The 22770-nt window shown below is 43.2% G+C and overlaps 1 protein-coding gene and 1 long non-coding RNA gene across 3 annotated transcripts in view; one reads left to right on the top strand and one right to left on the bottom strand.

Annotated features, from left to right (window-relative positions):
- The first annotated feature begins 9501 nt into the window (after window positions 1-9501).
- Window positions 9502-10803, top strand: LOC308094276. The gene is made up of 2 exons (XR_013933934.1): window positions 9502-10216; window positions 10272-10803. It is a non-coding gene; the product is annotated as an uncharacterized lncRNA (long non-coding RNA).
- cskl (c-src tyrosine kinase-like) overlaps window positions 9849-22770 on the bottom strand; it is a 78551-nt gene continuing 65629 nt past the window's right edge. For both annotated transcript variants that reach the window (XM_080440626.1, XM_080440627.1), the window contains exons 6-13: window positions 19788-19881; window positions 17891-17956; window positions 16540-16639; window positions 15649-15739; window positions 14487-14560; window positions 13635-13830; window positions 12975-13061; window positions 9849-11526 (exon numbers count right to left, since the gene is read on the bottom strand). In XM_080440626.1, coding sequence (XP_080296752.1) covers window positions 11341-11526; window positions 12975-13061; window positions 13635-13830; window positions 14487-14560; window positions 15649-15739; window positions 16540-16639; window positions 17891-17956; window positions 19788-19881 — 894 coding nt within the window. In that variant the 3' untranslated portion in view covers window positions 9849-11340. The remainder of the gene's footprint in view (window positions 11527-12974; window positions 13062-13634; window positions 13831-14486; window positions 14561-15648; window positions 15740-16539; window positions 16640-17890; window positions 17957-19787; window positions 19882-22770) is intronic.

Genomic DNA, 22770 nt, shown 5'->3' with positions numbered 1-22770 from the left:
CAAAGAAAACATAAAAGGTTCCTACCTTGAGCCGTCTTCCAGGGTCAAACTTTGGAATTCATCATAGAGCGATAGAGCCCCCCTCTATCTAGTTTGTCCTCAGACAAGCCCTCCAGCGGCGTCTCCAGTCATCTCCATATCTGACTAGCTTCACCAGTACTTTCCTCCCCTGCTGGGAGCTCCCGGTGTCAATGGCAGTGACCGATCACCAGCCTCATTCTCCCGGGTGCCATCTTCTCACTCACCCTTGGTAGCCATCCCACACAGATGCTTGTTGGTACTGTACCATGTTCATCCTAGTTAGTGTGGTTGCCCGAATAGGGCAACCAGACTATAGTACTCTTCCGACTTTATTAATCTTTATAGATAAACTTTATTTTGTCGCGCTACTCCTCCCACAGTTTATTTTTCCCAATTTCGTGCTATATGTCAAAATGACCGGTCTCACCGGGAATCGATGGCTATCCGTTTTGCTAATATATTGGTTACATAGTTTAATTGATATTGATTTATTAGTGCATTAAATATCCCCATCGACTTTAATGGGAAAATGAAAAAACTCATTCAAGTATTTTTTTCTCAGAAACCGTAAAGGCTAGAGTTACAAGACTTGGAGGGGAGGTTCATAGTTTATTGCAAAATTATTACAAAAATAATTACACCAGTCGTGGCGCTATAACAGCCCACTTTACCTTTTGGCCTAGAACTCTTGAACCGTAGGTCGTAGAATAAAAATATATTTTCCCCTGGATTCCTTGGGCCATGACGCAACTCCCCTTATAGGCCACGCCCATTTCCATCTGGATAGATTTTCCGCCATTTTGAATTTTCTTAAAAACACACTTTTAGCTCCTCCTCCCACATAATCGGTACACATAATCTCTGGACCCATGCGATAAACATATCCAATAGTCATTACCGTTCGTCCGTAATTGGCTTCCAAAGTTAGTGGGAGGGGCCCGTTTTACCAAAAACGCCAAAAATCTAATAGATCTGCCATTTCTACTACTTTGATATTTTTTATAAGCGAAATTGGTTGTGTGTGTGTTATTAATATTGAACCAATGAAAAGTATTAACAAGAGCATGCGACTAATAACATTGGACCCATTGGAACACAGGTTATTTTTTCCATTTCCTGAAAGGTTTTGGACATACAGTACGAGGTTTCCACCCGACAGCAACGATATGTACATGACTTGTTCTTCCATGGCCAACAGAATCATATGTCAAGGGTGGTTTACTCAACGAATCACCAAAAGCATTTCCACTTTGATCCATAGGGGGCGCCACAAATGCGCAAAACGTGACCGTTTGATGCAAAAACATGATTTTTGAGGGGATCAATCCTCTCAAAATGAAACGCGAGTGATCTCAGGAGTGACGTGACTATATAATTGGGCCGTTACATTTGTGGGAGGGGCCTATTTCTTGAGTGGGAGGGGCCTATTTCTTAAAATCAAAACGGCACGTGTCACGAACGCGGGATCCAATCGGCACCGAATTCGAATCGCGCGTCGCGCGGCCTCCGAGGGTATTCCTCCTGGCGTATTCCTCGAGTCCCAGCGGCCGCGACCGGCGTCGGCGCAACCACACTTTGCAATTTCCCAGAATTGTGACGCGTCTAGTTGATCTTTAGTATTGCACATAGCATTCTGGTGTAGCACAGTGGCCAGGGACTTCTGTAGGGCAGGCTTCAGGGTCCAGCACTCACAGCCATATAGGAGAACAGACTCTACAGTCGCTGAGAAGAAGCTGAGCTTGATATGGTGGAGGAGGTTGGATTTCCACACACTAGACATGCCCTTCAGAGCCATGCAAGGGATTTCCTCACTTTAAGGTTGTGTTGACCCACGAGCCCAGGTATATAAAGTCAATTAATTACTTCTTTCAGGACACTGCCTCCTGTTGTCTCTAGTCCAACCTTGTCACACTTGACACAACTCTGGTCAGGAGCACCTGTGCCTTCTCTTCATGGTCAGGCAGATGTCATCTGTATAGTCTAGCTCTGTTAAGAGTAGTGAAGCCAAGTTCTTGCTCCCCTCCACTGATAGTGCATAGCCCAGGACTATAATGAAGAGGAATGGAGTGAGGGTGCCCTCCTGCAACACCAACACCCCTGCCAGGATGTCAAACTCTGTAATGTTGTTGTCTGGGGTCATCACTGTGGCTCTTGTATCCATGTACATGGCTCCTATAGCCCAGAGAGGGTTGGAAGGGACGCCATAAGCTTCGAGTCTCTGAAAGAAAGAAAATTCAACTACAGAGCTGCTTAGGGGCCATCAACAATGTACTCAACATTGTGTTAATTGAAATATAGTAGGCCTATTAGGATTTAGTCATTAGTATTTTCAATTGCTTCTAAAACAAATTAGTGACCATCTATCAACACACTCTACATTATGCAGGGGGGTGAATGTGTGCACAAATTTAATATTTTACACTGTATTTTTACATTTTATGTTTTTATTACTGTAAATTATGGCAGGGGGGGGGGCACCACTGTGAGCCTAGCCACATAACCCGTCCAGAAGGCCACTTGCTCCACCAATCATGTTGCACTCGGAAAACGAGAGAAGAAAAGGTTATTATTCACAGTAATTGAGTATACAAACAGTATCCACCTGTTTCCGCGGGAATTTACTGGAGCAAAAATCCTGTGTGGGAAACATCCTGCGGGGGGACCGGAAGTAGGAAATAGCGGCTCAGTGTGTTTACATTTGCCAGCAGAACGTAGCTGTACTGCGGCGAACGGGCCTTTTGCATGTAGTTGAAGCGCAAGGGGGCGGGGGGGCGGTGCATGGGGAGAGAGTCAGCGCACTGAAGTCAAGGCACACTACAGACTACTGTGTTGTTGACAGACAACGGATGCACGCTGCGAACGAGCTACGTTCTGCTGGCAAATGTAAACACACTGAGCCGCTATTTCCTACTTCCGGTCCCCCCGCAGGATGTTTCCCACACAGGATTTTTGCTCCAGTAAATTCCCGCGGAAACAGGTGGATAAGAGGAGCTTAAATAGTTCTTGGGGGAAATAATAATACAATAACTGAAATAAATATCAAACAAAACCCAAACATAACAAAACAAAACAGCAGTGGCAGTCACAGTCTACAAAAGAAACAAATGATAGACATTAATACACTGTAAAACACATCTATTATAGGGTTAGGGTTAGAAATAGCCCCTTTCGGGACCCTGTTTACCTTTTTTATATTTGGGAAGGCGGTATCCAGGGTCCCTTGTCGCTCAAACCACTCTCTCTCGTAGTCGCGGCTACCACTGTCTGGTCTCGGGCTAATAGCTCGTCGCTTAGAAGTTGCAGAGATTTCTCAAAGGTTCCCACAAGAGCAATAGTAGCGCGCCAGAAAGCTGCATTAATCCGCACGGATCGGCGATGCCGTTTAACATTTTTAATAATTTAGTAAAACTTAAGCTCCTCTCTCACACTCTGCTCCACTGCCCATGTCCCGCCTCCCCGGGTGACTGACAAGCTGCGCGTCCTACGCATAACTCTATGGTTACTGCCTCTGATTGGCGAGCTCCTACATGCTTGCATGACAATCACAACGCGGGGAGGCGGGACATGGGCAGTGGAGCAGAGTGTGAGAGAGGAGCTTAAATTTTACTAAATTATTAAAAATGTTAAACGGCATCGCCGATCCGTGCGGATTAATGCAGCTTTCTGGCGCGCTACTATTGCTCTTGTGGGAACCTTTGAGAAATCTCTGCAACTTCTAAGCGACGAGCTATTAGCCCGAGACCAGACAGTGGTAGCCGCGACTACGAGAGAGAGTGGTTTGAGCGACAAGGGACCCTGGATACCGCCTTCCCAAATATAAAAAAGGTAAACAGGGTCCCGAAAGGGGCTAGGTTAGAAACAAAATAATGACAATTACCTCTGTCTGACTATTGAACACAACCCATGTGGAAGGCACAACACAGGAGCGCAGAGTCACTAGGGAGCAGGGCCTAAAGTGTGACAAACAAAGGGTCAGCCTCAAGCAGGTAAAATATAACATACATGTACTTTCACCTATTATCTACAATATACACCTACCCGGGGCATTGCACAGAGCAGAGGCAACCTGCTACAACAGGGTTCAAAGAGGGCGAAGCCCCTGCTCAGTGTGGCTTTTATAGTGAACCAAACAATTTGGAAAACAGGAAGTGGGAGGGGCTGTGGCATGTATCTCCACAGTAGCCTAGGAGGGACATTTCCTGACTGGCTACACTTGTATATAAGTGAAATTGGTTGTGTGTGTGTGTGTGTGTGTGTGTGTGTGTGTGTGTGTGTGTGTGTGTGTGTGTGTGTGTGTGTGTGTGTGTGTGTGTGTGTGTGTGTTTTAATAATATTGAACCAATGGAAAGTATTAACAAGAGCATGCGACTAATAACATTGGATCCATTGGAACACAGGTTATTTTTTCCATTTCCTGAAAGGTTTTGGACATACAGTACGAGGTTTCCACCCGACAGCAACGATATGTACATGACTTGTTCTTCCATGGCCAAGTGACAAGGGTTGTACAATCATGAGGGAGATGACAGACAAAGAACCAATGATGTAGGGTAGGGTTGTTATCTCAGTGTTACCTGAAGTGCGTCAGAGACGTGGACAGGAACGAACTGACTGCTCCTTACAACCTGTTAATTTGGGTGTGTAAATGGACCTTCACATGTGACAAAGTGACCGGGAGTCATTCATTTCCCATGAGCACTGGGAGAGGAGGAGAGACAGAGGACTGAAGGCTCCATTCAGGTCAGAGTCAGGCTACTGATATTGTTGCAAGGTATTGTGCATGTTGTTGACACCAGTGGGTCTCAAATTGTGGTTCCTTGAGGGAATTCCAAAGGGCCCCTTATGGGTGCGTAACTCCGTCAGAATGTACAAATGGATTGGGGGTCCTTGAAATTAAAAATGTTGAGAACCACTGTGCTGCACTAAATGGGACAGAGCCTTCATTAGTATAACTGAAGACCTGTGAAGGAAGTAAGGAAGAGGCCCAATGTCTTTCCAATGTGGCTGCTGTGTATAGAGCCGTCTGTTATGCATAAGGCGTTTACTTCTCTTTTTTTTTTTACACATAGCCTATCTGTACACATCATATTTAACCACAACACACACACACTTATTTATGTTCACATAAAGGAGAAACATACAGGGACATAAATGTTATGTGCAGTAAGGTTACGTTCTCAAAATCATGGAATGTCTTCAGCATATCACTCAGCACTCTATGGGTTAATAGGTTATTAATGCAGTGGTTCTCAACCTGTGGGTTGGGGTTGTGCTCAGAATAAATTTGAGAGGAGCTTCGAGCTATCAGAGGCAGCTCCACGGATCATGTTCAACCCAGATTTGGCTCAACAAAGGGAATGAACTCGTTCTCATGCTATTCAACAAAAAAGTGAATGCCCTACCAAAACGAGTAAAGGAGTGTAAAACCCTACTCACTTTCAAAACTGCCCTAAAGAAACACCTTTAGGAGGCTGCAATTCGAAAATGGCCCCTGTCAAAGTCTTAACCTAACCCCACCCCCTCCCCGAACTTTTCCTTTTTTTTCTCTTGTACATAATTTATATTATTCCTACCAGTAACCTGTAAGCTGATGACGTTCTGTATAGAGCATCGCAGTTCCCGCCCACTTCCTGGTTCCACTTCAAAATACTCAATGCATTTTTCCCATTGACATTTCCAAAAATGTTTATATCAATTAATTTAAGCCTAGAATCAAGCCATCCAGGGTCCTGGTGAATCATGACCATAAAACATTTTTTTCTGTGATTTCTTTTATTTTATATTTAATATATGATATACTATATTTAATAAATACCCTTTGTTTTGCCGTTTTCAAAAAAGTTTTTTCACACCCTGGATGGCTTGATTCTAGGCTTAAATTAATTGATATAAATATTTTTGGAAATGTCAATGGGAAAAATGCATTGAGTATTTTGCAGTGGAACCCGGAAGGGGCGGGAACTGCGATGCTCTATAGTAGTGTGTATATCTGTCTGTCTCTTATATGTCATCATGATTTGTGTGCGTGGGTATCTCATTTTAAACAAGCTTAGTGCTTTATGAGCCTTCCAGTTTAGTAGACCTTGTATTGTGAATGTGTACTTCCATGTACTGTTGTTCTCATGCCTTACTAAATAAAGTACATCAATCAATCATAGTTATAACCAATTTGGTCAAGCGAGAGTGTCCATATGGTTTCACGATATGTTGGGGCTGGCCATGCATTTTACACACGCAGTTCCTGTTCATTTGCTCCTAGGCGGCAATGCCATACCTAGGCAAGTATTATATCACTCACCCAGCAGAGAGAGCACAATACTTTGCCAGCCTTTTTGACTCCTTTTTGGGCATCGGGTTGTTGAAACCCTCTAACAACCAGTCTGTGGGTATGTCCTAGGCTGCCAAATATAAAAAAATAGTCTGCTATTAGCCCGGTCAGAGATGGTATGTAGGAGTGGTTGGTATTTAATGACCTTGGTCATAAAGGCTCCCTCTAGGCTAAGGTCAAAGTTGCATATATATATGTGTACACAGGTCTGGTCTTTTACGTTATTTGTATTTTTACACATAACCTATCTGTACACATCATATTTAACCACCACACACACACACACACACACACACATTTATGAGCTTAACTAGGCCTGCATGATAGCATCACAATCAAACAGCTCAATTCAACATTCAACACATTCACTTCATCTCATACAAAAATGCAAAAACTGCACCCCCCTTGAAAAATCACGTTTGAGTATGTGATCATGCAGTCTTATATTATTTGACAATTTGGCCAATGTTTGACCAGTTTTTGTAGTATAGTTTGTTGATTACTTTTGATGCAGTAATGGTCTTTTTTAATTTAATTTCTTTTTTTATAGGTATTAAAAAGTAAATTGTCACTTTAGTGTCATCTGGGGACCCACATGTTGAGAACCACTGGCCATACTGTGTAATGTTCACTTGTGATTCTATGGTCAAGGATACATCAAAGAAGGTTAATCGGCATTTCTGCTACATATCCATATGAGCATTTGTCATTTCTCAGTTCACAGCTACACATCTTGATAAAGTGTCCGTTTTATTAGATTTTTGGATTAAGATGGCTCGTTTTAATTTGTCTCATCAAACTATAGCCTGCTGACAAGATGCACAATTTAGACTACCTACATTTGAACTTTCTCCATTAAGTTTTTTTTAATGTGCATGTTCTTCTGGTATTTGGGTTGTGTACCAAACTGGTTTGAGAGCCACTGTTACACTAAGCAGGACTAATTCCCTACCTACAGAAATGAATTAAGCCCCCACAAAATTTCACCCGCACTCTCAGATCTGAGAGCAGATTCCTCCTCCTCGATGTCCCTGGTACAAATCTTCGTACTATGGGGACCGGGTCTTCTGCTCGGCAGCGCCGTGCCTGTGGAACAGCCTTCCTATTGACCTGAGAGCACCACAAACCCTGGACTCTTTTAAAATAGTTTTTGTTTCAGAGGGCATTTTCGTGTTGAACTGTTATTTAGTCACATCTGTTTTTAAACCCTGCTTTTTTAACTTTATATGATTGATGATGTTTTACCATGTGACACTCTGAGATTCCTTGTGAACGAAAAGTGCATTACAAATAAAATGTATTATTATTATTAATTGGCTCTAGTATAGTCTGAAATATCACGTCTGTGCATTTAGTGTTTATTGACCATCAATGGTTACTTGGATGACATTGTATGCTTTTGAAATACACTACCTACCTCAAAGTCACCAGGCAGTCATCAAATGTCTTCCTCTAGTACAGCAGGTTAACTCCTGTTTTTGAGAAGAAGCGTGACATTTTCAGCATAATTAGTAAATAATACAACATTAATTTTCAGAAGGGGAGGGAAGTCAGATTTGACCTCTGAGGACCGTCAGAGGTCAAATCCAAAATGGCCGCTAGTCCAACTTAAGTTTGGAACCAAACACAGTAGAAAAATGTTTAAAGTATCATTTCCAACTAAATAGGGGATGCCTTTTCATTTGGTGATACTTTCGAGATCACCAGATTTCAAGGAAATGCATTTAGGTCGAGGTCAAGGTAAAAATGTGCCCAAAAAAATAGTGCAATGATTTCCTCAGAATCAACAAATGGCAGTGTAACAAACACGTCTTATATCATAGGCGACACATCTGAAGGGGTTTAGACAATTAATTAATTAACATTCCTCTATCAGAGGGCAAGGAACTTTATGCAACCAATGGAAGTGGAGTCGTCTGTTCTCCTGATTCTCCTGCTGATTCAAACTTGGCCTGCCTTGCCCCATGTTCACAAGAGGAGGCTGAGTCCATTTTATTGACAAGTGCCTTGATTGCCGATATTAGAAAAACAGCACCCCCCTCTGGATTTAATGCAGCAGTGCAGTTGTTAGACTATTATAAGTTGGTCCAGTACACATTCACTCATTCAGAGACTCAGTGCAGATGTCGAGTGCAAGAATCTAAGCTCAATCGAAGTCTTCTTTATTTTAGATAATCTTTCATTTAGCTTTGGTTTAGTTCTTGACTTTTAAGATGTGTTCACACAGGAGGAGAAGATACATGTGTACTTCACGTCACTTTATTGACGTGATTTTGGTCTCTGGGTTTATTCGCGTGTTCACCTATTTGCCTATTCACACATGCTGACTATCACTGTACACATATTTCCATATGTTCAACTCGAGTGAAGATTATAAATTTGCCTCTTCCGAGGCGAATTTCACATCTTCATGCTCAGTTCGACTCATTTGCACCTGCCCGATGCAACGTTGCACTAATTCCCATCTTTTCCTTTACTTTGCATGTAATCACGCCGCATGACAAAATATCTTTGCCTCCTGTACTGTGGACACACCTTCAGCCTTTCCTATACCCGTGTATGTTTCATAATTATTGCTGCTGCAGTATCCCACGATTTTGTAACCAAATTTTTTTTCACCCAGTGCCAATTGTCTAAGTAATCCTGGGCACTACACTCCCTCTGCCAACCAAGGGAGAGCTCAGAGCCGAGCTCATGCCTCCTTCAATGCATGAGAGCTAGCAAGCCTTCTTATCACCCGACAGGGGGAGTTTCCCCGGTTGGACGTAGCGTGTGGAAGGAACACGTTATTCCAACCACTTCCTTTCCCCTCCATCAGGCGGGCCAGGGGGGAGGCAGTACAGTGACCAGGATTACTGCATGTTTTTGTGAGGGTACCTACCCTAAGGAACACGGGGAGAACATGCAAACTCCACACAGAAAAGGCCCTTTCGCCAACCCCACCTAGGGTATGGGCACTGATGACACAGAGGAGAGGACACGCCCCCAGTGCCCACAACCTCTTATCTCCAAATTTTTACTTTTATGTTTTTTTTCGTAATTTAATGCCCTACTTGATCATACTACAGCATCACACAAAAGTATCTAAAGTAGCAGATCCACAAGCTGGTAGATCTGCTACTTTGGCTTTTTTTTTAATTAGAATCCTGAAAAGTAACAGTTTTGGACATATGAGGTTCCCACCTGACAGACAATATGAACTTCCCTCTGCCCATAATATTACTGTCCAGATGTCGATTTCCACGCTGTTCAGATGGAATGATTTATTCTTAATCATGGTAGCATAATAAAACAATGAACATTTAAAGCACTGACAGTTAAACCCCAAAAGGCCTCTCCCAGCATGCACCAGCCCAACCCCCCCCAAACCCCCAATGGTCATTGACACTGACCACGTTCTCATCCAATAGCAGTCATTTTCTCTGACCTCCTTGACTTCCTTTTTTTTGTCCCCCAAACCCCAGTCACTTCCTTTTCCTTTTTTTTTATTTTTTAATCCTTTAAATATATTTTAATATAAAACAAGCCCACATATGATGAACCGACCATGTTTTGTGTGTGTGTGTGCGTGTTGTGTGTTAACTGCCCCAATCCCGCCCTCTCTCTCTCTCTCTCTTCCTGCTGTGTCCTTGTGGCCGTGGAGATGATGGCGGCGGCGGCGAATCAGTAGGTAGGAGGAGGAGGAGCCACAAAGCTGAGGTTGGAGGGTCGTTACGTTTACCGGCTACGCCTCCTCTGTTGGCGTTCACACTCTCCTTATGAACACATCAAGAACTCCACCCCCCCCCCATAAATCCAGGAGAAAGAGAGAGACTGTGTGTGTGTGTGTGTGTGTGTGTGTGTGTGTGTGTGTGTGTGTGTGTGTGTGTGTGTGTGTGTGTGTGTGTGTGTGTGTGTGTGTGTGTGTGTGTGTGTGTGAGAGGGGGGGAGGGGGGATGTAGACAGCACTAAGACAAATAAACCACCCCTTGGAACAAAAAGAAAACAATAAAAAAAAAAACGTATAAAAAAAAAAGAATCGAAAGACAACAGTTTGACTGGAGGAGTTTTGGAGGCTTGGCAGGGGTGGGGGGGGGGGTGGGGGTAAATCTGGAGCGCTGTTGACTGGAGGCACTTTGGCACAGAACGAAGGCCCCACACGGACACACTGGGAGGGGGGGAGGGGGTGGGGGGGGTATGGGCTGGATAGGAAGGGTGGGATGTGATGTGATGGAAGAATAGAATCAGGAATATGGAAGGGTTAATGAAAAGCATGCAGAGCCACTCAACAACACAGAGATCCAGGAATGAGGGGCTCAGAGAAAAAGAGAGAGAGAGAGAGAGGAGAAATGGAGGGGGGCAGAGAGATAGATAGATAGATAGATATATAGATAGAGCACCTGACAAATACGTGGAGGAAAAGGCCAGCCCCCCCCCCACACCAATTATTGTCATGTCCAGGAGAGGAGGAGGAGGGGAAAAAAAGATATTGATCTCAGAGTGGCAGAAGAGGAGTATCTTGGACCGAGAAAGAGAGAGAGAGAGAGAGAGGAGAAATACAGTCATGGCCCACAGAGGGGGGATAGAGAGAGAGAGAGAGAGAGAGAGGGGGGGAGAGGTGTGAACAGTCCAGCAAAAAGCTATACAACACATACAGGAAACCGTCCTTTAGTTTAATGGAAGCAGAGGAGGCTTGACGACGGACAGCTGAGGGGAGGTCAGGAGAGATAGGGGGGTGGGTGGGTGGGGGCAGTATTGCAGTCCCACAGATCAACAACTTGGTCAGGTGGAGGTGTTGGTAGGTAGTGGTGGTACTGGAAGTAGTGGTCCAGAGAGGGGCGGGGCAGGTGGTGGACAGACAGACAGGCAAGGTACACAGACAGACAGTTGCTGTGCCCCAGCCTCCACCCTCCTCCTCCTCCTCCTCCTCCTCTTCTTTATTCTTTCTGTCTATGGCTGCGTTTTTGTCCTCCTCCTCCTCCTCTTCACCCTCCTCCCTCCCTCGCTCCTCTTCACGGCAGGTAGAGCTCCTTGGCTCTGATATGCTGCAGCTTCTCCCTCAGCATGCGGAAGGAGGGCCTGACCACACAGTCCAGGGTCCAGCACTGCTTCATCAGGTCGTAGACCACTGGCGGGCAGCCGTCCGGGGCGTCCATGTGGTAGCCCTTCTCCACCCGCGGCACCACCTCTTTCAGGGGCTGGAGGGGGGAGAGGGGGGAGAGGAGCACAAGGTGATTTGAATGATAATATAACATTATAACCCATTCAATACGGGGACGCATCTCTGTCATTTTAGATTTCTTTGGCTATTCAAAAATAGCAGATATACAAGCTCATAGCGCGGCACCGAGTGCCGCGCTATGAGCTTGCATATCTGCTCGGTGCCGTCCTTTATTAAAATAATTAATATAAATACACTGCTATGCTCTATTATCCTGTGGTAAGGTAGGACCACTAGTGGTTGATAAGTGGTACTGCCTGAAGGTCGAAATTCAATTTCTCCCCTCAGCGAGCAGGCATGCTCTAGTCTAGTAGCTCAATTGTAAATATTTCAGCACTTGTGCAGAGGACCCAGAATCTCGGGTAGGACATGACGCGTCGCGTAGCGAAGCATCGTGAGCTTTTAGATCTGCTATTCTTGCTATTGTTGAAAAAAAGGGGAAAAAATGAAACAATTTGGGGAAATGTAAAAAAAATAAAGAGAGAGAGAGAAAGGGGGACGCCAAGGTCAGTGTGGTGAAGGATCTAACTGGTGCTCTCGGCTCACTGTCAATGAGTGCAACTTTTTTCTTTTTCTTTCTCTTCTGCACTGTAACTGTATATGTTTTACTTATTTTGTTTTATGAATCCTAATATCATTGTATAATTGTGTTTCCTTTGCTTGATGTTCTGTGTCAAGCACATTGTAAATTGCCTTGTTGTTGAAATGTGCTATACAAATAAAACTGAGAACAAGCTACAGTTGTATCATTGTTAACATTAAGAGAAATGAACAGTGAGGAATGCAGGGTAAGCAGCTACTGTACGGTGTCAATATTCCTGTGATCTTACGAGATCTCATGTAAGAGAAAAGTGCTTGGAGAAGAATTATGGGAGATGAGAACAGAGTGGACTATTTATTCTCGCCCTTCAAGACGAGGGCATGTCAGAGTGAGTAGAGGAGGGATATGCGTCTGATTCTACAGTATCAACATGGGAGGTCTGCCAAGCATCTAATACACTCATTTAAACATTGCTTGCTTTGAATCACCTTGCACTGCATTTCTACAATGAAGCCTGCCCTCTACTGGTGTTGTGAGGTCACAGTTCCCAGACAGTCATTAACCATAATCACATTTGGACCAACTTTCGAATTTGTCGCAGAACACCACCTTCTTTACTTTGCATTGGAGAGGTGAGAGGTTTTGCTGAACCACTTATTTACTTTATTCTTAGCTGTACAAATTGACTTGCAACGTTTTTTTCTTTTACCTCATCCTTCTGTGCTTTTATCGTGTTGCTTCTATATTCTTTCATTGTGCAAATGAGCCAAAAAGTACATTTTGCCAGCACAACAAAAAGGCACAGTTGAGCACAGGACATTACACTCTCATTAGTTTCCACATACCGTAGATGTTGTCAGTGAACCACAGGTAAGATTACTTACAATTCTAGGGTAAGGCACACGCCCAAAAGAGTAGATCTCCCAAAGCAGGATTCCGTAGCTCCACACGTCAGACTTCGTGGAGAACCTCTGTGGGATATGAAAAGAAAAACATCACAAATCATTCATTTATCAAATAGATGGTCATCTAACTGCATCAAATCCATCAAGCAGCATTAGCAAATAGCTGACAGTGATATGTTTTAGCATCCAAGAGTTTACCACACGGGATAATAAAATGAGACAAACATGGTTCAATCACACAAGAACATCTCAAAGCCAATTTAGCATGTTCACTGTGACGACTTATCTGATGTCATTTAACCTCATGAACCCTAATGTCCCTATTCTGGACATGTCATAATAGGCGAACATTCTGTGAAAATTGCAGATCTACAAGCTCATAACACATTGCGAGCTGGTAGATCGTCTCTTTTCGGCAAAGAGATTTGGTGTAAAGGGGGAAAAAAGGAGGGGACCAAGTACCGGCCCCTGGGGGGACCCAAGTGTATAGGGTTTTAAGAGGGTAACTTGGCCTGATGCTATGCGTTATTGAATCCTGCCCATCTAGTACCCCGGGAACGTTAAAGCAAACCGAGACAATGATAAAAAAAACAGCTCCTGTCAAGTAACCCAGGTCTGTGAAGAACCATCTCCTCTCACCTTCTCTCGGAGGGCTTCGGGGGAGGTCCACTTGACGGGCAGTTTGGCAGTGTCCTGTACAGAAGAGGCTTCCTTGGTCAGGCCAAAGTCGCTGACCTTGGCAATGTTGTCGTCGGATACGAGCACGTTGCGGGCCGCCAGGTCCCTGTGGACAAAGTTCTGGGTCTCCAGGTACTCCATGGCCTCGCACACGTCACTGAAAAAACACACGTGGAATTCAATTGTCAATTAAAACAATATGTACAATTATGATGGTTTTAGGTAATATTGTTCCTGCTGTTCTACATAGAGCCAACCAGGTGAAGAAATCACAGATCGAGGCTTTAACCTTTGCTTTTATGAAACATCCTAACGACCATTAGGGTTTTATGGAAGATGCTTCTGAACATATTGCTAGTTTGACCACTTCAAATGCTCCAATCGTATAATAGCTGAAAATAGCCGTGAGAGCTTGTAGATCGGCTATTCTAGGTGCACACACGCTTCCATAGAAGACATGCTGTCTTCTATAGAATACCAAAAAAATGAAATCAGTCGTGGCGACTGAGAACTTTAATCCATGTTACCTTCAGAATGTGGCTTAAAGTGTTTTACGAGCAGCACTAGGACACATACAAATATAATACATACCGTTAAATATACCGTTAAAACATTTAGAAAATATTAGAATTATAGCATCGCTGTTGTATGCCTCCGCCAACCAGTTGTCACTTACAGTTTGAGTTTCATAATGCCTGTCAAGTATCTCGGTGTCCTTCTAAAAAAAAATCAGTTTGAAAACCTAATGAGATTTAGCGTGATTTTGTTTATGCTAATGTACTTAAGAGTGTCTGGCTGGTGAAGGACACTTACAGAGAGAACTTTAGTAGGCAGTCGCCACCCAGCACGGTTCGTCCTCGGGAGCGGAGGTAGTCAACTAGACTGCCCTGTGGAGGGGACAGTTACACAACGACTTTAACACAGGAGCAATTAGGGTGAACAACTGTGCAGAAACCTGGCTAGATGTTAGAGGAAAGAGGAGGGTAGAAACTAGAAAGATGACAGAAAATAATAATGAGAATAGTAAGCAAGAGTAAACAATATACACTGGTACGCCAATGACGCATCGGAAATTACACTGTGTAAATGTTTGCATACAAATAAAATATGCAAGTCAAGAGCAGTGTAAGCATTTTGTATTTTGAAACACCGGCTCTTATTGCATACACTGCAAATAAATCAACTTAAAGTTGAAAGAGCTGGGTTTTTACACACTAACCCAGCGTTTTCTTTATTATTATTTACAGTAGCTCTTCTAGCCCCCAATAACTCACATCTGCCCATCAAAGACCACAGGACCTTTTTTATTGTGTAAAAAATACATATTTAGCCACCGGACAGAATGCCCCCGCCCACTGTAAAAAATATCGCGAAAATTGCTAAAACTATAGAAAGCAGTAAATGAAAAAAAAATAACACTCATCTTTTATTTACTTTAAATACAAGCTAAAATATAAACCTTGGTTGTAAAAAAAACTAAGTTGTCCTTTAAACTACAACCCAATATATTTGTTGGGGGGACGGGCGAAGTACACAGAGCCAACTCAGTTTAGCGTCTACACCAAATATCTTCACCAAAATTAGCCAAGCTTTGTGAGCCTGTAGATCTGCTATTATTTGGCTAAGAATATGGATGCTGGGGTTCAAGTGGGGGTACATATACTTTGACTATCTACAAGCTCTACAAACGCGTTGTTAAGCTATTAGGGACACCAGGTTGAAAGGAGTTAGCCAGAGAACCAGGATTCAAAAGTGAGTTGTCAGTTGTTCTAACAAGGTTGTGGACAAAAAGACATACATCAGTAGGGAGAGATATTGTTGTGATATTGCGTTAGTTTATACACAGGGTCCTGTATTGTTTTGGCAAATGTATTATAATCAGCAAATCCATTAGTTCCCTTTTAATGGCTTTGAAAATGAACAGATCTACCAACTGAAACAGGTGGAGGTGTGGACGGTAGAGAAGTGGTCAGACCTTGGCCATGTATTCTGTGACGATGTAGAGGCTGCCTCTCTCCTCCACGATCACCCCCAGTAACTGGACCAGGTTGTTGTGCCTCAGCTGCCTGTGGGTGGGGCACACAGACAGCATTGAGCAATAGCACTGTATGGATGTTTGTTTAATGTTTTGTGACAGTAAACACAGATTATATAATATATATCTAGGGGGATAACAGGGAGTAATCACAGGTTACAAACTGACATTTCAAAATGGGAAGCAAGTAACCAAACAAACACACACACACACGCACTCTTAAATGCTTTATATTGAATCGAGTGAATTAAATAATACGTTAAATAACATTCAGAAATACAGTAGTGGTTTAACAGAGCTACAGAAAATGCAGAAAAATTTACACACAGCATGGCTCAGCAACACACATGCACACATACATGCACATGGCAAAATATGTATTAATGCAATTACTAAAAGTGAGCATAGTTTAACTCCTTGAACACCTTGGTAGTAGAATCCTCTGACCCCCACCTCTCCTTTCTCTGTAAATATACCTTATAATTCAACTGAGCTTTACTCCAATATGTATTGTATTTGCATTACTGCATGTATTACTGATGCATCGAGTACAATGGACCACAATGAAAAATTATATTGTACTTTAACCCATTTAGACCTGAGGCCGATTCTAAAAACGCCTTCTAAATCCTAACCTTAGTTTTATGAAAAACCTCAAATATGTTTTTAAAAATGACAAAAAACGTATGCTGATACTGTACATAGCAAGAGGAACCCCAAAAGGTTGAAAGATATTAGTAACAAATAGGGGTTCCCGCTCAAAATGTGTTAATATTCAATCAATCAATGCAACAGAAATGCGTGCCCAGCGTCGGTCATCAAAAGCCTTACGTCATGACGGAAGCCTCAGCGATGAATGCCTGAGCGGTGGCATCGTTCTTGATGCACTTCACCGCCACCTTGGTCCCTCTGTAGTCGCCTACCATCACATCTGATGACACAAACACAATATTTTAGAAGTGCGTTTATTTATCGGTAATGTTGTTATTCGTGTGCCTAGAGGGCAAATCAGATTCATTGAACGGGTGAACATATTCGACCAATAGACTCATTCTGAATGAGTTAGTATGCAAAACTTTGCTTATGCTGGCTTTAAATAGTCTATTAGTCGCCATTACAAGATCTGATTACAGTATAATGGATGTAGCTTTTACGGCGCGTCTTTGCAGGAAGCAAGCCACCTGTTTGTGTATCTAGTGTTAATCTTGCAAACCGCTGGACTGATCTAGCCTGGTAAACCCTCCCTCCGGAAATCTCATTTCTATTTGATTCCTGGAGTGAGTCTGGCCTGATCCGCCTTTCTGCAATATTGGCTGTGTATGCCAAACGGCCGGGCCTATCAGCGTCGTCGCTCATTGTTCTGTGATTGACAGCTTACGTTGGCCAATCAGGTGGCGAGTTCGAGTGAGCCCAAAACACGAACGGCAGCCATCTTTTTCTTGTGCGGCCAATTCTCCGCTATTTTTTTACTTCAAAAAGCTCTCTAACTTCTATTTTGAGGCACGGAATTTACTTATAAGATATCGTTTGGATAGAATTTAGTTGTTTAACTTCATATATGTGGTCAATTAATCATGACAAAGCCTATTTAAAAATAAAAATTTAGAGAACCGGTAGGGGCGGGCAGTGACACCATTGTATCCGAAAAAGGCAACCCATTTTGGGTATGGCTGTCTCAAAAGTCTCGTTGCGTCACATTAAGACTGGTGAACTGCTGATTGGCTGAAGGGGAAAAATTATCATTGGCTGAAGGGGTTGTCAGTCAACGGTATTACTCCCGCCCAACTCCAGCACAGCCAATATTGCAGAAAGGCGGATCAGGCCAGACTCACTCCTGAAATCAAATGGAAATGAGATTTCCGGAGGGAGGGTTTACCAGGCTAGGACTGATCAGCACCACATTTTATGTTTTATTTTTATGCCATTTATCTTTTAATAATATTTTTTTTTAATTACGGACATCAAAGGGGCTCAGATCAGGCTGAATCCTTGCCCACATTTGGAGTCATGTGACATGGATACATCATAGACGACTGACATTACAGGATGGCCACACAAAGTCCAAGATCCACATGTAGCCACACTGTTCCCACGTGGATCTCAAGATCCACGCCATTGTTTTTTTCTTTTACTGTGGAATATTGTAAAACATGTCAACCAGGCCCTCCGCTCAGCTCCTCACCTCCAAACTCTCCTTTGCCGATGGTCTGCAGTAGTTTTAGCTCTTTCCTGTTGAGAGCCCAGCCACCTGGAGACACAAAAAACACAAGCAAATAAAAAACACAGATAGATAGAAGTCTGTGCTACAAGTTTAACTAAAAGGCAATACCACTGAGTAACCATGGTGGTGGGCATCTTTTCGAGGAATGAAGTGAGAAAGAGGTGAATACTTAAGGTCTTCACCTCAGTTATGCTTTGTGTGTGTCTCACAATGGTCCTTGGTAATGGAGCTTACTTCATCTTGTCACCTAATCTGAGTACAGTGTTAATTTTGACAGCAAATTCTGATTTAGTCTTAGTCTTTTAGTTTTAGTCCTATTGTAGTCATCTGAAATTGTTTAGTCTTAGTCGACTAAATATCAAAATCTTAGTCTTTTAGGGTGGATTCAGACTGGGTCCGATTGATTCGAACCGTTCCCGAGTACGATTGGCCTCTCCTAGCTGGCCAGCATTCACATTGGCCAAGATTCTTCCGTACCCGAGTACACTTCTTTCAACAGTAATGGTACTTATGTGCCTCATGGGGGCGCTGTGGACTATGGGGCTTTGGGAGATAGAGAATGTCATTCACAGAAAAAGAGTAACTTGTAAGAGTTTAGAGTGAATAATAAAGTTTTACTTTGTTCCTGACGTTGTCTTGAGTTATAACATTAACAGAACAAAAATACACAACCAAAGCAGTGTGTGTGCTGGTCTTTGAAACCTTGCAATGTAACGTTGTCTGTAATTATCATATAGTGATGTCACTGACTCATCCTTAGTATTTTAGCAGTGACGCCACTGACTTATCCTTGGTATAATTATCCTAGCGGCAGACAGTTTTTTGTTTATTTTTTTTCACGGCTCGCACTACACAAACACTAGCGGGATTATTATTTCTTGTCAACATTCAAGTAGAATCATGAGAAGGTACAACCCAGGTAAAATAATGTGTCATTATAAAAACATCTAAATGATAAATCATGATAGCAGTCCACTTCCTTCTGTTGGTACGGATGGATTCACATTGCAGCGTTCCGTACTAGAGTACGCATGATCCGGATGCGAGACTACCTCCCTAGGTGGTCTCGGGTACGGTATGGTGATCCGTTACGGGGAACGGTACGCTACGTTCACACTATCACAACATCTGCCAAGTGGTCCGGGGTGCGCACCCGGGACCATAGTCTGAATCTGCCCTTAGTCTTTGTCAACAAAATGTACACTGTCTGAGTATGCAATATTTTACGAAGCATCTGCGACAGACGACCGCTAATTGTTTCAAAAGGTACACAACATACAGATTTTTATTGTTTTGACATCACTTTTGTCGTACTTTGACTCACAAAGAGCATAATTTGACATTTAAGCCACATTTATTTCTGACACTATCGTGCGTTTCAAACATGAATCATTCCAGCTGTGTTAGCCGAATAACACCTGAATTGAGTTCAAACCAACTCAAGTTAAGTTGGATCAGATCTTCAACACATCTCGGGTGAATTCAAACCGCAATTACTGTGTGTGTTCAAGTGTTGTTCAATAACAAAGCAGAGTCCCAGGTGATCTGATTGTTGTTGACCAACACTACAGCACATAATTCAGGTCAATTCAGTCACATGTTGAGGCCATTTGTAAAAGCGGGGCCTTTGATGTTGGGTCTCGTGTCTGCTGGGGTTGATCTGTCTCCAGACAGACAGCACAGCAGTGTCTCTGAGTGAGATTAATAACCCTTAGCCTATTTGTGCTAGGACAATAGCACAGCATTACAGAGGATGAGTGAGAGTGCACGCGTGTGTGAGTGAGAGTGCACGTGTGTGTGAGTGAGTGAGTGAGTGTGCATGTGCTGCATCGGGTGATCTTGGTATGCTTGTCCTTACTCCTGGAGAACTCATCCTGCGCCGCCACTGTTCCCTCCATCAGCTTAGGTTTAATCAGCCTCGTGCACAGCCCATCAGCATCTTTGGTGTAATGCTAAGAGAGAGAGTGTGAAAGAGAGTGTGAGAGTGAGAGAGGGGGAGAAAGAGAGACTGCTTTTATGGCAAGCTTGGTTGCATGGATTGATTTTTACTGATAGATCTTCAACACATCAATCATTCAACATGACATTTTGCTGACCAAATCAATATTAGTTGAGGATAACACATAAAAGTAAAGTTAAAAACACATATTTCCACTATGGTCCTCAAAAGTGTCTGACAGAAGGCAAGCAAGCTGATTTGTTCATGAAGCCGACCTGACAAGGAAAACACATATTTCCAAGCAAAAATGTGGATGTCGTCTTATACAACATAATACAAATAATAAAAATATCTAAAATGTATATAGCGCTTTTCTAAGTACCCAAAGACAAAGTCTAATACACAGTAAATAAAACAAGAAATTAGTTATTTGTCAATATATAATCTTTCTGCTATTTGTTCATTTATTTAGAGGAGAGTGGATGGAGCAAGTCTAGCTTCTGCTGATGTGTAGGTTTCTTATCACCTACTGTGTACACATTGTCAACTGAAACCCTACACACAGTACACTACACACCAAAACTAAAACATGTCGGACAATGAGAACAGAAGTGGAGGCAAAGTCACGCCTGGGGGTGTGAACAATGGTGTCTCAGACAGAGGCAGAGACAGAACCAGATAAACAGCCAAACTCAGCAGTACGCAGTGCGCACCGGGTAAACAAAAGTAACCAGTAACCAGTAACCACATAAACCCTAGTGTCCCTAATTTGGGCACATGAAAAAATATATCAAAACGTCTCAACATTTTTCAAAATATGTTCAATTTGGTAATTTTTGTGTTTTCAAAAATAGCTAAATAGTACATTTGCAAGCTCACAAGATTGGCCATTTCATTATTTGTCATATGGCAAATATACTGTAGGGCTTGTGGTTAAATAAGACATTCCATAACAGGATGGAATCACAAGGTGATGCTCTTCCATTCCATTCACCACAGCTCGTCTCCCCACGCTGCTGCAGGGAGGAGAGGAGAGGAGGAGGGGGATGATGATGATGATGATGAGAGCTGAATGTGGGAACCAGCAGGAGAGGAGTGGTGTGTGGGTGTGGGAGAGGTCACGGACGCTGACCTCTGACCCCCCAGACACACAGCAACAAACAAAGCTGCGGTCAATAGAGGCTCATCTCCCAAGTCAGCAGGAGTCAAGTGCAATCCTCCACGCTGCCTCTTGTCAAACTTTATTGACACTCAAAGAGTCTTTTCACATGCCCTTCTTACAACGGGCGGTCACCGCCAAGTAATAGCACGCCTCAGAGCCGAAGGAGGCGTCTACCTTTATATGTCTATGGTATTTATCACATACAGCATAGAGCAGGTCTAAAATGTCTGAGTAGAAACCTTCCCTCCTAGTGATACTCTATTGATTCTTTCCCTCCGCACACAGAGCAGTTAGGTACACTGTAAAAAATTCAGAGTGTTCATTTAACTCTACAGAGTGTACAAATGGATCCATTGCAGTGTAGCGATTCAGGAGGCGTCCTTCCTCAAGGACACACTGGAGGCAGGGGCTCAAATACTTGGGACCTTCACATTTGAGTCATTTAGCTGATGCTCTGACCCAGAGTGACACAGAGATGGATTTAGATTTAAGAGTCTAGCTCCAGGACACTGGGACCGGACAGATGGGCACAGCGGGGATCCAACTTAGGACTGTTTCCGTTCCTGGGACAGTCGGGTCTATCCACCGGATGAGGCAGACAGCTGAGCTCACTGGGGATCCAACCTGTGCAACCGCTAAATGGCGGTAATGAGTTGCGTCACCGAACTGGCCATTAACCACTTTAAGTCCTATATATATACTTTGTCACATGATGCACAAATAGCAATTTGTAACAATTCTACAAGCTTGTAGAACGGCTATTTTTGAAAAATCCTGACTAAATGGTATATGTCAAAAAATATGGACACCAGGTTGAAAGTAGCTCATCAAAGGAAAAATCAGGAGTGCTTAAGTGCCTGCCCACCACCGCGGAGGTTGTGGGTTCGAATCTACCGTGGTGCATCAGGCTTTGTTGAGCGTCTACTCTATACAAACACAACAAGAGGAGTTGGACTAAGGCTCTACGTCCTCCCGGTGGGGGCTCCGCACTGGTAGGCAAGTCAGTAGGATACAACAGCAGTGACAACACGCAGCAAATGGCATATGCTATATACTGTACATGCACATACACACTCACTGCAACTCCCATGTTGCCTACATTGTATATTTGACTGCTCCAGTAAGCTGGTGTCTGATACTTATTTGAGAGTGGCATTTTTCTTCTTTTCTCTTCTTTAGAATTGTGCGTTAATTAGATTAGATTTTTTGTGGGCGTAAATTCACTCTCAGGGACCATTCTATCCAACTGTATCTCATCAGTATGGAGGACTGGACTAGGTACCATGATGAGGTAACAGTCCTCACCAGCAGAGGGCAGCAGAGCAGAGTGAAGGAAGTGCTGGTAGAGTGAGATTCATCAACACAGGGAAACAAATGAAACGCAGCTCAAGAGACAGACAGTCATGTCAGCACATGAACAACCAGACCTTCTCTGACTGTTCCAGTGCATTCTTCACAGCTCCAGTCATTTCAGCCTGTCATTAAATAGTTTCACGGGGACATTCGAGAACAACTACGTACGTGTAGTGCACAAAATATTGGGAGGCACTCTCATCAACCTTCCACAACTCTGCAATGCCTTGAGGCTTATAAATCCTCCTTGAACACCACACCTCTTCTTCTAAACTCAGTTCATACAATATTAAGACAATATTGAATTATCCTGAACAATTCATGTCTCAAGCTGCTTCAAGGCTTACAAAACCATCTTTAAATCTGTCTGCTGTAGTGCTTCATGGC

The sequence above is a fragment of the Gymnoscopelus braueri genome (assembly GCF_963280865.1).
Source record: "Gymnoscopelus braueri genome assembly, chromosome: 1".
NCBI lineage: Eukaryota > Metazoa > Chordata > Actinopteri > Myctophiformes > Myctophidae > Gymnoscopelus > Gymnoscopelus braueri.
This window is presented reverse-complemented; position numbering and strand designations above follow the sequence as displayed.